Source organism: Paroedura picta, chromosome 5, assembly GCF_049243985.1.
Source record: "Paroedura picta isolate Pp20150507F chromosome 5, Ppicta_v3.0, whole genome shotgun sequence".
NCBI classification, from domain to species: Eukaryota; Metazoa; Chordata; class Lepidosauria; order Squamata; family Gekkonidae; genus Paroedura; species Paroedura picta.
In genome coordinates, this window is record NC_135373.1 from 49,739,350 (window position 1) to 49,755,446 (window position 16,097).

General features: G+C 42.0%; 1 protein-coding gene across 5 annotated transcripts in view; it reads right to left on the reverse strand.

The window, feature by feature from the left end:
• PCLO (piccolo presynaptic cytomatrix protein) overlaps positions 1-16,097 on the reverse strand; it is a 134,836-nt gene that overhangs the window by 4,195 nt on the left and 114,544 nt on the right. For 2 of the 5 annotated variants that reach the window (XM_077337850.1, XM_077337845.1), the window contains 9 exons: positions 13,851-13,944; positions 13,145-13,216; positions 12,025-12,205; positions 11,528-11,722; positions 10,218-10,400; positions 6,480-6,627; positions 3,068-3,135; positions 983-1,117; positions 39-184 (listed from right to left, as the gene is read on the reverse strand). In XM_077337850.1, the coding sequence (XP_077193965.1) occupies positions 39-184; positions 983-1,117; positions 3,068-3,135; positions 6,480-6,627; positions 10,218-10,400; positions 11,528-11,722; positions 12,025-12,205; positions 13,145-13,216; positions 13,851-13,944 (1,222 nt within the window). The remainder of the gene's footprint in view (positions 1-38; positions 185-982; positions 1,118-3,067; positions 3,136-6,479; positions 6,628-10,217; positions 10,401-11,527; positions 11,723-12,024; positions 12,206-13,144; positions 13,217-13,850; positions 13,945-16,097) is intronic. The other 3 variants (XM_077337847.1, XM_077337846.1, XM_077337848.1) reach the window with 3 other exon arrangements.

A 16,097-nucleotide genomic window follows, 5' to 3' on the forward strand; every position in this document is an offset into this window, starting at 1 on the left:
CCAATACTGAAAGCAGAATGATGAACATGGAAGATTACCTGGAGAGAATGTCCACTAGGATTCAAGCTGAATCTAAATGTTTCATTGAACGAAGGTTCTCTGTCATGTCTGCATACTCTTGTTTTTTTCTTCATCACTCTTTTCTGAGTAGCAAGGTTGACCACGTACAGCTTCACATACAGATCTGTTCAAATAAACAGTTCAACCTGTTCACTCAGCAGCCTGCTAATTAATTGCACATTGTTAGGCCAAAAATAATAGGGGCAGTGGGAAAATCACTCTTAGTTATAAATGTGAAGTACAATGTATATTGTTGTCAAGTCTTTCACAGGGCATTAAAACATTATTAAGCAAAGTGTGTATTTTCCAGAAAGAAAATGACTTTCAGGTACTTCCATTGAGAACTTATATGGAAAACAATTCTCGGACATTCAGTTCCTTCTTGAACTACTACATAAGAAAGGATGTTATAAACATGTCTCTCAGGCCTGCCCCTCATATGAACGTTAAGTCTGTTTAGTGAAACTGAACTCCAGTCCAGATTGGCAAAGGATTCTGTTTTTTTTTTGGGGGGGGGGCATCATCTGGGAATGAGCTGCTTTCAAATGGTACCTTGTGTGGGCAAATCAATTCAACAATCTTGGAGCTTTTACATGAAGCACTACTACAAGGCAGGAGAATCTGGTTAGCACAAATACTACAGCTAGGCACTTTTTGCCAAGGCGGAGCAAGGTAATTTCATGCTATAATTTACTTTTTTAAAAGAAGGCCTTTCTTGAATTTGTATTCCTCTGGGACTCCAATCTTAAGCAAGAAGTCTATCTTGGCCTATTCAGTGGGTCTTATTTCCAGGAAAGTGGTTTTAGGATTGCACTCGATTTCCATAGGCCTGTTGGAGGCATGCCCTTTCTGTTGCCACTCAGCTGGGCAGCAATTAATAACTAAAATATTTCCATATTAAAATGCTCATTGCAACTGGTACCTGGTAAGTGATCTGGGGATTTAAACTTGTATGTGATATTTCTACACTGAAGGATCTCCACTATTAGTTGTTCACCATCTGTCTTCATTTCCTTTTTTAGAGCAATCTTAATTTCACCAACCATCTGGGTTTTACCTGTAGATAAAGAAAGGAAAAGTTCATATGCTACAGCCAAGAGAAAAATGCTTCTGACTGGCTTTGTCTCTCCCAGAGAGGGAGAAAAACAAAATTCATAAGTTACATGATACTCTTTATAGAAGCTACATATTGCCTTCAGCAAAGTGGGGACTGTTGCTGAACCCCTGGCAGGGAGTGGCCATGACTGTCCAAAAGATTCCAGTGGGTTCCCATGTTCGGCCATGGGACTCTTCCCATAACAAGACTATCGCAGGTCAGAGTGTGCCAGGCTTCCCACTATTTGAACACCCCTGCAACTAAGCTGCCTACACTCCTCAAAGAAGTCCGCACTCCTAACCACTACACCAAGTTGGCTCTCAACAATGCCCCACTCGGCCCCGGAGTGCCTTGTTGTGCCGCAGAGCTTAGTGGGGAATTTTTTGCCCCCTCTGGGCCTTTGTAGTACTCTTCTCATTCATACAGGCCTCTGCTGGAAAATATCTGCTCTCCCTTAAAGCGGGAAAATAATGGCCTAATTTGCGCCAAGCTTGGAAGGAGGCCAGCCCAGCAATATGTCATGTAGAACAGGGGTAGTCAACCTGTGGTCCTCCAGATTTTCATGGACTACAATTCCCATGAGCCCCTGCTAGCAAACACTGTCAGGGGCTCATGGGAATTGTAGTCCATGGACATCTGGAGGACCACAGGTTGACTACCCCTGATGTAAAAGCAAGGATCAGCCCGGCTTCCATATGAGTGCCTTTCTGGCCTTTTCTGCCCACGTGGAATTGGCCTCAGTTACTTTGATGCTTGATTTGACAGCCTTTTTTGCAATCTCAGGCTCTTCAAAGACTAAAAATAGGCATTCTATCAACACTGCAGCATGTACTCTTAGAGACTTCAACCTGATTATTTATTGCTTCAGTGTCTTGGAGCAAGAACAGAATGTCATTTTTGAGACTCCCAGTTCCAGATAACAGAAAATCTGCATAACTAAAGAGCTAGAATGCTGAATGTTCTCGACAATTGACATTACTCTGTGCACAATAGGCAATAGTCTCTTATGGAAGGAATTAATGAACTATGCATTACTTTCCGCTAAAGGACCTATGAAACCAAGTATGATTAACATATTGGGATAAATCAAACCTACATGTAATGGGATATAAATGTACATCTCCAATTTGTGCTCCAGCAATACGTGGAGGAAGGCATTTGAGGCCCAGGGGATTGTGTTTCTCCCAGCAGAGGTTGACCACATTGCATCAGAGTTAGTACACACAACAACATAGTTGAGAACATGCTACATTTTTGCTTTTGTTTGTGAGAGGAGCTGCTATACATTTCTACGCAGAGTAATAAAATGTAGCATGTTCTCAACTATGTTGTTGTGTGTACTAACTCTGATGCAATGTGGTCAACCACTGCTGGGAGAAAACCCATAGAGTGCATGTATGGACAGGGCTTCACTGAACCCAACAACAGGAGAGAGCTAAGGACACAGCTTTTGTCTCTTGAACTGCCTTCTCATTTCTGTAATATGCAGTAACCTCCCTGTAAATGGGTACACTGGTCCTTAAGGTAAAGGTATCCCCTGTGCAAGCACCAAGTCATGTCTGACCCTTAGGGTGATGCCCTCTAGCGTTTTCATGGCAGACTCAATACGGGGTGGTTTGCCAGTGCCTTCCCCAGTCATGACCGTTTACCCCCCAGCAAGCTGGGTACTCATTTTACCGACCTCGGAAGGATGGAAGGCTGAGTCAACCTTGAGCCGGCTGCTGGGATCGAACTCCCAGCCTCATAGGCAGAGCTTTCAGACTGCATGTCTGCTGCTTTACCACTCTGTGCCACAAGAGGCTCTCTGGTTAAGGACACTGGTGTTAAGGACACAGTGTTAAGGACACTGGTCCTTAAAAACTAACAAAAAAAGGTCTGTAAAATTCATCTGACTTTAACATGCCCATTTACCTTCAGTCTCTGTTAATCCTACTCCTGATGGCTTTGCTGTTTCTTGTCCATTCTGGTTCATCTTTCCTCTGTTGAAAAATACGATTGAACATACTTTAACATAATACCTCTACTGATAATGCTGTGATGCAGAGATATGTCAATAAACAAAACTTTTCCAGGGTGCATTGAGAGCTCATTCCTTGACATCACAAACTTGGAAATCATCTTTGACTAAAGAGGCACCAAATATCAGCCAGCCAGCTAGCCAGTCAGAGTACCTTTATTGGCATAAAGAGTTTAATCACTGGCTGGCCTCTGTACAAAACCATTTGTAGCCATGATGTTTGTGTGTAGAATCTCTACATTGTTGGGGGGTGTACATATGCAAGAAAAAATGACTTGGTAAAATACCCCCCCCCAAAAAAAAACCCCTAAACATTCACCCTAAGGAATGTAATATTAGAGCTGTGGCCATGAGAGGACCCTGGCACACTTTCTGCCTCGGGAGAGATGGATGAGAATGAGGCTCACATATCCTCAGTTACAACAAGCTCAAAAAACTCCCCAACCATTTCCTGTGGTTGTGGTTCTTTGATCTGCCATGGAAGTACCTTACTGATTATATTACCACAAGGTGTATTTAAAGAAAATCAGAGGACTCTGATTTCAATATTTTGGAATGTTTATTCTACAGTGCTCTCCAAAACTAATATTATTCAAGATTTATGTAACTTATGACATAAATTATGGAATCATACTGATGATAGAAGCTAACTTTTTATTTCAGGGAGAAATGTCTTCTAATCTACAAGTTAAACAATACAACAATTTTAATCATACAAAATCATTTTAATCATACAATGTATTGCTGGGGCAGGCAAAACTGATTCTTCTGGAAGACCTACAAGAGGAAACATTAAAAATAAATAATAAAAAAACAATGGCTGGCTCCTTTTTACTTCCTGCCGTCATGTTAGTCCTGCCCTGAACATTCTATATCAGTGGTGGCCAAACTGTGGCTCTTTAGATGTCCATGGACTACAATTCCCATGAGCCCTTATCTAATTGTAGTCCATGGATATCTGGAGAACCACAGTTTGGCCACCCTGCTCTACCCCATATGAAAACCAGTGAATAGATTGGAGTTTCCCTAAAAGACAATCTCCTGAGGCCAACTGTGGCTTATACAGATTATAAAACTCCCTGTTTATTATTTATTATAGTTGCTTGGAAAGTGCAATGCTTCCAAGTGAAGCTCTTGAGAGACAAATGGAAGAACCAAAACAGACAAATCTTTACCTAGACCTCAAAAGTTGTATGGAAGGGTGGTATACTGTTATTGTTATTGTTATTGCTGTTATTAATCATCATCATCATGTAGTTCAGAAGCAAAAGACATTGCCTAAGAAGGTTGCCCCAAAATAGTGGCAGGAAATTGACTCTGTCATGTTGAGCTGATATCTCTTCTAGAGGCATGGTTTAGTTTACTTCTGACCCTTGAAAAGGTAGTTCTAGGAACAAAATGATGCTGTATGGTCCTAAATAAATATTTATTAGTAAGCTAAAACATTTAAGTTAATACAATATTCCATATTTGTGAGCTACTGGCTCATTATAACACATATTATTGAAAACAATGTTTTCCAGTGGTTCATTCTGCTATGGCACACTTCTTCTCCTTTACCTTTCTCTGTCTATGTAATGCCTTCTTTCTGGCTTGAAAAATGGAATAAAAAATATTGCTTTCTAAAAATTAGGCCATTCATAGAGAATGGCATTTAAATAGGGAGGGTTGGTATATCATAGGCTTATAACTCAAATTTAAAGTTCACTGGCTGGAATACACATCTCACTTAGAAGTGGGCATCTTCCCCTTCTGCATCCTATGCTCTGTTTCAGCAGGAGGAAGGTTGAGATGTGTCTGTTTTAAGAATTTCCTGGAAAATGTACTGGAAATATTCCAAGGTCACCTCCTCTGCAGTTTCATTTTGGCAGATTTCACTAGTGCGAGGGAGATCTAGATAGAGGTTAGGCATAATGGTTGTTCTGCTTCTGCTTTGAACCTTCTAGGGATTTTTACTGGGTTTTATGACTGCTTAAGGGTGGAGGATTGGTGTACAAGTTTAGAAGAAATAAAGGTCATTTGCAATCCTATGCAAAATTTATTGGAGGTAAGTATCAAAGGGGAAAGAACATCAGATTGTTGAGAATGGAACATAAAACAGTGTTGCACTTACCTGTAATTGGTCTTCTTACGGCTACTCTGGTATATCTTTAACAGTCCAAGGGGAGACCCTCCCTGGAAAAGCTTATTAGAGGTCATTTTACCACATAATAGTCAGCCACCCTGAGCCTTTTTGGGAATGGCAGAGTAAAAATTAAATAATAAACAAATGAACAAATGAACAAATCAATCAATCAGTCAATGTACATATTCTGAGGGAGGAGCTTCCCTCTTCCCTCAGTCTGTCTGAGCTGCATGAGTGTCATGAATATAACTGCATCCTATGAGCTCGCAATGGAGTAGAAGGGAAGGAATGTGTGCCTGCACAGAAGACACCTCAACGAACAACAGTTACAGGTAAGTGCAACACTGTTTCATCTTTAGACTTCTGTGCAGTCTCACACTGGGAGACTACAAAGTTCCTTACCTTGGAGGTGGGGTGAGTTTCAGCAGCACATCTTTGCCAACTGCTGATTTCTTTCTTGCATTCACGTCTACAGAATGGTGCTTGATGAAGGCACCCAACAATGACCACATTGCAGATGTAATCCAAGAGAGTGCCTCCCTGAAAAATCATTGATGCTGCCTTCTCAACATGAGTGCTGAAGCCATGGCCCTGGAGGAGGAGTCAGTGCAGTGTCTGCCTGCATTGATAAGTTGCTTGTAAATTGCAATGCTTCTGTTTGGAAATGTTTAGCCAGAGGCTTCTTGAGGCAGAAGCTCCAAGAGGTAATTGGAGGCAGATTTTATGTGCCTCATCTAAGCAGAAAAGGCAAAGAAAGTGCTCATCTGAGTGAGTCATTTTCTTACTGCATTGGGCACACTTTTAAAATAAAGCCTTCTGTTACATTCCAAAATGAAGGAATAGAGTTCAGAAGACAAAAAACAAACAAACAAAACCCCCGAAAAAAAGAAAAAACTCATTGACAATCAGTAGCTGAAGAGAACATGTCCTCACAATATGGCAACAAAGAAAGGATTGAGGGGAAAGGGGAGTTCCTCCATGACCACTAGGCAGGAAAATGGCATCTAACTAGCTCTGCAGGGAAGGGGCTCCCCTTGGACTGTTATGGAAATATCAGAAGAGCCTCTGGTAGCTGGCCTGTGCCAGCACTGTCCCAATGTGTGCCTGCACAGAAGACTGAAGATGAAGTCTAGTTAATGTTGTCTCCATGGATAGTAAAATCATTTTGGAAAAAGCCTTACATTCTTGGAATGGGAAACAGATTACTGTCCCCAGTGATGCTGGCGCTGCTGCTTCCTTCACTGTCCACACTGTATCCACTGCCAAAGCTACTGGCTGATGAGCCTGCTGAGACTGAGCTTTCGCCTTGTCGATGGTTGGTGGGCTTTGCTGTGCAAAGTAGGAACAGTAGATTATTAGACAAGTTAGTAAGGCCTTAATGAAAACCAGATTAATAGCACCTGGCTGTTCAAGAGGTGAGAAGCCAAAACTGAACCAACAAACAAGACAAGCCACAAACAAAACCCAAACTCTTTTACTTGTTGTTACTAATTTCCATTAGGTCATGATTCTTTTCTAGTCATCCTATTCAGCAGTTAATTTAGGGTACCTTCATTTTAAAAATTCTGATTTCCTCCCAACTGGTAGAAAAACCCTCATTTGCTCATTATGTTATAATTGCACAATTCAGCCTCACTAATCAAGTCATTCACTTACACTGGGGAGCTTTTGCAGAAGGGAAAATGACAAAAAGCAAACACCAAACAGTTTGTCATACAGCACCACAGAAATTATACTGAAAATGTTTTCTTCAGATGCCACGTAACAATTTGAATATATTTTACAACTGCTTACTAGGAGTTCATACAGTCCTACAAATAGTGGTATAGTCAAAAGTTCTTGCCTTGCAAAAAGCACTTTCAGAAGAATTTTGAACTACCTATTTTGTATTCTGAACTGATGTGAAAAACTGTGTCACCTCCTGTGATGGACAATGAATCGTTAACGTTTTAACCTGATCTAAGAACTTTGAGTAATAGTGGATTCAAAAGGAATTCTTCAGTTCAGAGAGTTAGGAGTGGCAGCTGAGGGTTTACAGTTTACAGTGAGAGAGAAAGCAGACTGTGAGAGGTTCAAAAGGGTCCTTAGTTAGGGAAGTGGCCCATCACTATCATGTCTGAGAGAAATAGCTCTAGAAGACAGAGTGATCCCTAGCAAGGAAGGAAAGTAGAACTTGTGTGAATGGTCCTACCTTCACCGACTTTAGTGTCTGTGAGCCCCAGAAGCTTATGCTAGTTTATGAAATAAAAAACTGCCAAGAAATCTCTCAAGTTTTAAAGAATTGTCTAAAAATAAACACCAGATAATTTGTCACAAAGTTACCTCATTCCTGTTGCCAGTTAATCTTATAAATCCTAAACTTAATTCATAACTTACCATTTCCCCTTAAAGTGAAATAAAACTGTTTGTTAGTTTTTGAACTAGAATCATAGAATCATAGAGTTGGAAGGGGCCATACAGGCCATCTAGTCCAATCCCCTGCTCAATGCAGGATCAGCCCTAAGCATCCTAAAGCATCCAAGAAGAGTGCGTATCCAACCTTTGTTTGAAGACTGCCAGTGATGGGGAGCTCACCACCTCCTTAGACAGCCTATTCCATTGCTGAACTACTCTGACTATGAAGAGAGACTACCACCAGTCTCTCATGTGCCATTATAGAACAAGGACAAAAGAAGGATTTCAGTCTCTCCCTAAAGTTCCCTAGGCTGGATCAGCATTTGCCAATATACATTCAAACAACTGGGTGGGACAGCCTGAGAAGGACAAAGAAGGAAATGAAAAAGAGGATGGTGGCCAGCCAATAACATGATAAATGGAAACCATGTGAGGGAGGGCAAAACTGTCGTATCTTCAAAGCAAAAATTGAGTCCAATAGCACCTCGAATAAATCTTTGTTGGTCTTACAGGTACTATTGGACTGAATATTTGTTTTGCTTCTTCAGACCTTCAAAGAAAAGGTCTTTTCTTTGGGAGGCATTTGGGAGCATACATTTCCTCTCTTGTCCTGTTCTGAGGACTCCACATTTATTACCCTTTTCCACTTTAGACAAATTGAGAAATATGCTTGAAAATCCAACATCTCACAAAATTACTCTTGCCTCTTATATTGGTGGACAGTTTCAACACAATTGTCCACACAACAATAACAATCAATTTAACATGTATACACAAGAGCATAGGCTAAAAAGTTGTGGAATTACTTGCAAAAGTACCAATGGCATCTTGCCCTTTACTACCTTTACAAATTCAGGTTAATTAAAAGAAGAATTTAAAAGGACAATCTTAAAATATTGTCCAGTTGTTGCAGTGTTGCACAGAGCAGTGCTGTGATGCTCCATGGCAAAGCTCATAATTCTTCCTCAGATTTTTTAAAGATTCCGGTTACAGTTCAGGACATTTGTGAATGGAAGCTTTCAGACAGAATCTGAGCAATTTCATGCAATTGCATGTCGGCTTAGGAAGTGCTGAAATGCAACAACACTCAAAAAGAAAAAAGCAGAACCAGAGGACAGCTAAAGATTGTTGATTTCTGTAGACTGAGAAGTGGCAGGGATTAACCGCTGTTCTTCAAAACTGTTTCTTTTGTGGCAACTAAAAAGTCCATTTTGTTTTCCGGGAAATCAGGTGCAGTAATACCTGATATGAAGAAACTCTGCTGGGCAGGACATTTATTTGCAGCATGAAGGAATCATCTAAAATAATATCAGAATACGACAGAGTAGCACTGGTTTGAACAACCATGACTCTGCAATACAGACATTTTTTTCTGTATATTAATTTTCCCCTTAAAACCCATGCAGTGCTAAAAAAGAACCCTCTGAATGCAGAGTAAAAGTATAAGAATACATCCCACTCTGCTGGGTAACCTTGAGCTAGTCACAGGCTCTTACCTTATCTCACAGGGTTGTTGTGTGGGTAAAATGGAGGAGAGGAAAATGATGAAAGACTGGGTTCCCAACAGGGAGAAAGATGATATAAATCAGCCATTCTCAATGGTGATTCAGTGATAGGAAGCAGAGAGCAGAAAGAAATGGAGAGTTCCCACAATGTAGAGAACTGAGTGGTGGGGTCCCATAAGGATTGTTATTGCAACCAGTGTGGTCAAATTTATTCATTAATAATCTAGAATTAGGGCTGAGCAGTGTAATACAGTAACCAAGTTTGTGGATTATACAAATTGTTCAGGAATCAGGATGATATAAACCAAGCAAATTGTGAAGACACTCCAAGTTTCAAGAAAATTGGACCAACTGGCTCAATTCTATAGGTCCCTGAACAAGATGCCCCCAGCTATACTAATTTCAGAGGGAAATATGGCCCTACCCACTACAAAGAAGAAAGAGAAGATGGAACAACCTTGAGCTGTCTGAGAGCTAAATCCCTGAGCCACTGTCTGAGAAAAAGACACACAGATTTTGCATGTTCATGTAATGCCTAAGAATCCTGAATTGGTGCAATCATTCCAGAAAATCACAGTAATGACTCAAAACAACAAGTTTCATGTATATTTTTGAATGAGGAATTCAGGAATGCACACCCCTAATCACAAACTCAATTACAAGACTGAAACCATGTAAAAATGTTTCACCACTCTCAAACAATTCATGTTCACTGCAAGTCAGCCCAGCCAATCCACTTTTGATCAAAGATCGCGGAATCCGAATGCGCTATAACTCAAACTTAGCACACAGTCTTTCAAAATGGGGCTTGCACCTGAGTAGCAAGACTGGGAAACATTTTGCTTTTTCCCCTCAAACTGAGAACGGCAGAAAGAGGGTTGAATTTCAGTCTCTTCTGAATCAGCAGACTTGACAAGAAGTGCAGTATTGGTTTATCTACAGAAAGGCAATCGATAAACCCTGTAAGAAAGAAAGGTGGCATTTGAAAAGTTTACTCCTTAGGCCTGGTTTTGTGCTCACCTCCTTCGGGTTTGGCTGGTCCGTCAGACATCACTTTCCTGAGGGCTAGCTGACTTTGATCTTTGTTGTCACTGGCTGGTGGAGGCAGATTGTCAGACTGAGTTCTTTGAATGGGAAGGACGCCTGCAATGCTGTGCCTGTGCTGCTTCCTTGCATTATTAGATTGACCGCTTTTATGTGCTGCTGGCAGTGTGGGTGAAATGGAAACCCAGAGTATGTATCCTCAGATGGAACCAGCTTAAATGTTAGTCATGCAAACAGAAGTGGGAGGTTTTCTCTTCCATATTTAAATATGTAAGTGTCTGAACACCAAAGAGACATCACATGCACAGCATTAAAAGGGAGGGGGGGCAATTAAACTGGCTGTTTCTTTTTAACGACGACACAAGAGAGGAAGAAGATGGAGAATGTTTTTCCTCCCTTCGTTTTGCATTATACCCAGTGATTTTATTCTGGCACACTGGATCATCATGAGAATGACACAAGGATGCCGCGGATGGATTATATTCATTTCCCCACAACTAAACCTTCAACCAGCAATTCCAGGGGAGATTTGCGCTCTGGGGAGCTAAGGAGGAGCTGCAATTTGTTAAACCTCATTGCACCCAAAAAATCAAATCCATCCTGAAATAATGTAGACCCAGCATAGCAAATCAGATGGTTGAGGAATTGTCAAAGATGGTTATTAATATTAATAGGATGGTTATTAATAATTATCTGCTTGGCTTACAAATATTGTCTTATTATAGACCTCAAATAATAATAATAAAGAACATATACTCCAAGGATTTTTATTTTGTAACTATCCTGTCATAAAGCAGAATGGCCCTTGCTAGCTGAGAGCTGAGAGCTGTTCAGTAAAGGTTGAAACTCTTTTATGTGTTTTCTAAAAGGCTTTTGAGCTCTTGATTGCTTTCTAATGCAAAGAATATGTTTCTTTCAGGAACAAGTGGGGGAACTGGAAGCAAGATACCTGAAGTCTGAATTAGTGGTTGAGGTGTTTAGTTACATTAAAAGAATGACACGCAACGGAATTTCCCCACATTGTGAACCGTGCACTATGGAATGGACATAGATGCAGAGAAACAGCCAGCTTTGCAGCAGTTTGTGTAAATAAAAGAAAAGAGCTAAAGAGGAGGGATATACTATGTTTACATATATCGACACGCAGACAAACAGAGGCATGTAGACTCAGTGCTCTGAGAACTGAAAGGAAAGCCCAGCAAGGAAAGGACAGTTGGGGAGGGAGAGGGGAAGCAACAGATGAATATTAAGCTGCCATGCTGAGGAATTTTATTTGCGTCTTTTACTTGGTTGAAGGCGGAGCTGTTGGACAGCTGCTTCAGCAGCGGCGATGGCTGCCCCAGCATCTTCAAGGTGAGTTTGAGTGACGCTGGTTTTGCTTTGGCTGCGGGATGGTCCATGGGAGCGCAGGTGTCCTTCGGAGGATGATTTGGAGCTTCCAGGACTGCTGTGGGACTTCTCAATGGTGGGCACTGGCATGTCTGATGGGCAAGGGAAAACACAGTGGCTATCTAATAGGAATGGTCCTTTTGTCAAGATCTCTGCTTGACAAGCACAAAACAACTGCAACTGGAGCTGATTCTGGTGAGTAAAGGTCTCTTCGGATTAAAGGTCTCTTCGCATATGAAACTCTTCACTTAGAAAATCATTCTTATGGCGAGGGCCTTCTATTGCACTAGATGCTTGCTGCTGAGCCTTAGCATGTATGAACAGAGGGAGGGAGGAGGGGGCATTCCATCTGGAAGCCTTCATATGCACACACACACAGAGAAAGATCACTTACCTTTGGATGGATCCGGAAAAATCCCATGGCTTCTGCTCTTGATGACAGATGGTTTTGGTGACTGCTGGCTGTTCTGTCCAGAATGGGATTTCCCATGATCAATGCCTTCACTTTGCTCCTTCAGTGGATACCACCGGGGAGTATTATCTAGTTGAGAGGTGCTAGATAGCTCAATTAATACCTGCACAGTGGCACAGAGAGTAAGTTATTTAATACATTCCAGAATGAATCCATGTGACTGATGTTCATGCAGCTAAAGTGTTTTTTTCCAGTCAAAACAAAGCAGTATGCCAAGTAGGCTACAAAACAACACCGGAATCTGGCCTCCCTGCCTAAAACATCAACCATATTGATATCAGTACCTCCCCCACAGAAGTAATTGTATGCGGAAAGTGTTCAATTGTTATTTTATCAGTGTTTTTATATTGTTGTTACCCACCATGAGCCTTCAGGGAAGTGTGAGTTAGAAAGACAATTTTATTACTGTAGTAATTATAAAAATGTATCTGGCATATAAGACAAAGCCAAAGAACGTTCCAGAAAAAAATAGCTACTAAGAAACATTTTTACATGTACTCCTTGGAGAGTTTATTATAATGATGCTGTTGAGGCACAGAGTTCTTTACAGAGAATCAAAAACCAGGCCCAAGGAAATCTCAGCTTTGGGGAGATGCTAGAGGAAAGCAGGGGGCACAGTAGACAGACAATAATGAGATTAACGTCTGTCTGAGAGGAGGGATGGGGGACACAGCAAGAAGGGGGAAATGGGCAGAAATCCCTCTCATGCTCTTGCGTAAGCCTTTGCTCTGTTCACAAAGTTTGGTCCATGGGTACAAGAACATGTTGTAGCCTCTTGTGCTGTTCCTGAGGATCTGCTAGGTGTAGCTTTTCAAGGGGTATAGGAGAAGATACTGGATAATGGAAAAGTGGCAAAGGTCCCTCAAGCAAATTAACTCAATTTATGGAACGGTTCAAAAAAGTTCATTATTTTCCCCCATGGAAGCATATTATCACTCAAGATTGCGTGTGTCAATGAAAAATATACTATGAGAATGTATTCTTCATGAGCTACCCTTTGTGGTGAGGGAAAGCAATGAAGCTTAAAAAATGGAAAACTCACCTCACCAAGCAAATCATTGGATGAGAATCTATCGTAGTCCCAGACTGTAACTTCTAAGGTTTTCTTCTTCAGCTACAGTTAAAATAATAATTAAAAATCACTTGAAGTTGTTAAGTTTTAAATGCCATAACCTAAGATTAGTTTTTGATAAATGGAATGATATTCTGACTAGCATGGTGAAGTGAACGTAATAATATGTATGTGATTTGTTCATAGAATTGAATCTGTGAAGCTCTCTTTCAAACTTTCCTTTTAGTGAATAAGATTGTTATTTTAAATGCTAAATAAATGGTGGAGGTTCTTTCTCAAGGGGAAGATATACATATGTTCTAGGCCTGTCAAGCATCTCAGTCTTCTCCCCCTTCGTTTCAGAAATACAGGTAGTTCAGGGCAGGCAAATAAGGGTGAGAGTGAGGGGAAATCAGGGGAAATTGTGATTATTCCATTCTGTAATGAAAGCCTATGAGGAAAGGGAGTGTCAGAGTCATGGCTGTTTTTCAGGCATCTGATTCTAACACCTCTCTAACATTATGGACAGCATGTCTCCAACCTGTGCTGGCAAGGGGGTTCAGGAAGAGAAGGTGGAAAGGTAGCCTGAGTCTTAGTAGTGTGAGATATTGTTACTGGAAATGAATTATTTTGAGCTTCATGTGAGCTGGGAGCAACACTTTGGCTGCAGCTGATAAGGAATGGAATAGTCACACACCTGTTCTGTGGAGATGTTCTTATAAATGACTGTCTGGTTCCATTCAGGATTCAAAGTTTTCTGTATGTATTTAGTTCTCCTCTTGTTCTCAACACTGCATTAGGACAAAGCAAGCAAGATATTTAGTGATTTTCACTCATCTCCTCCTGTTTCAACACTGAAAAAAATGGCCAAAAAACAAAGCCTAGATTTCACCTCAATTTAACACTTTCCCGCATTTTGCTCATTTGTATGCTCCTGTTGCTTTGGGTTGCTCCCCCCCCCTGTTCTGCATGTGTTTTGTTTCCTCTAGTCGTTCCATATTCCATCTCTTTATATCTAGCATATCTCCCTGCAGATATTACATGATGAGATGTAATATCAAATCAACCACTAGGGGGAGCAAAGCATGTGAGGAACAGACCTCCACCCCCCCCCCAAAGCAATAGGAATACACAAGTGAGGAAAATGATAGCAGATTTGCTCAAGAGTATTTGATGATGTTTTGCCTGCGACTTTTCCTGTTCATTTGGTGAAAACGTTAACTCAGCTTGCTTTGGAACTTTTCAGCTTCAGCTTATCTGTACACCGCCCGTGGCGCCGCGGGCGCCACGGACTAAATAAAATAGTAAGGGGTTCTGGGGCGGGATGTGTCCGGGATGAGGAAGGGTCCGGATTGGACCCTTCCTCATGACAGACAATCAGAGGGACCAATCGGCAGGCGCGAAGCGCCTGCCGATTGGTCCCTCTGATTCCCAGCCTCAGTAACTGCGAGCCGCGCGCAGCGCGGCTCGCAGTTGCTCCCGGCCTGACGCGTCAGGCCGGCCCCTGAGGGAGCCCCCGGCAAGACTCCAGCCGCCGAGACTCCAGCCGCCGAGAGGGAACCACGGCCGGGCCGCGCCCACGCAGCCCGATCCGCGGGCGCGGCTCGCGGGTGCGGCCCGATCCGCGGGCGCGGCCGGGCGCGGCCCCGCGGGCGCGGCCGGGCGCGGCCTGATCCACGGCCGTGGCCTCCTGGAAGCAGCGGAAAGAACCCACCCCCCCCCCAGCCGCAGAAGATCAAATAAACGCACAGGACCCGCCGCAGCCCAGCGCACCACGCCTGGGACTCCCCACCAAAAACCAGGAGACGCCGAGGAGCCGCCACCCGCCTCCTCTTTCAGGTAGCCTGTCCCTTGCTCTGTCCCTCGCCTGCCCCTCGCTCTGGTCCCTGCCTGCTAGCGCCCATTGTCTTCTGGATACAATGGGCTTTTTTACTAGTATGATTAATAAAACACATAAATAACTTTGTTATATTTAAAAATTACTCCTATTGCTTTTCAAGGCAGTTCTAATTATAAGACTAAATGGAGATTAATTGATTCAGGTGGGTAGCCGCGTTGGTCTGATGCAGCAGAACGAAGTTTGAGTCCTGTGGCCCCTTTAGGGCTTATTCAAGGTATAAGCTTTTGCCCATGGAAGCTTATACCTTGAGTAAAACTGTGTTGGTCTTAAGGGTGCCACTGGACTGTTCTGGAGATTAATTGGTTTTCTTGGAAAGCTTCCTTCTACCCATTAAGCAGAAAGGGATTTAATCATGTTTTTATTTGCTAGTCTTTAGTCATCAGAAATTTCTCCTTGAAAGCATTAAAAGGAAACTCCGATGAAAGAAATATCCTGCTAATGGTAGAAACATTTATTTAAGATTGATTCTTTCCTGCTGCCTATGGCAAAAATAAACTTGGAAGCCCAGTAAAAGCTGCTTTTTCTATAGGGTACTTCAGGTCTTTTGCTGAATTATTTAGTTTTTACATATTGTTTATTGGACCTTGACAACATGGCAAAATGTAGTTCATAGTATGGATTCCTATGCTTCTACGAGCGGTTGATAACAGACCACGCATCACATTCCAACATCACTGGTTCTAATGTGAGGCCACAAAAGAACCCTTTAATGGCTTGTATCCAACCACTCTAAACAACAAGGCTCTACATCTTCCTCCAGCCTTGAAAGTAGTTTTCCAATGTAAGTAGCTCTTCCTCTGGCAGAATAGCCACTTAACGTTGGAGGAAGGTTTCAGACTTTGCCGGGCAGAAAGCAGGATACCTGTCAATAAAATTAAAATAAGGTAAGAAAGTTCCAAGCGCTGATGATATTTTCTGAACCCGAAGAACTTAAAAGGGCTACTTTCCCACTGTGAAACAACCTTTTTATTTTTGCCATATTGTTAGAGGTCACAACTGACAGTGCTTTTAAACAAGCCTGTGAGGAAAAGGCTGCAACGAGAC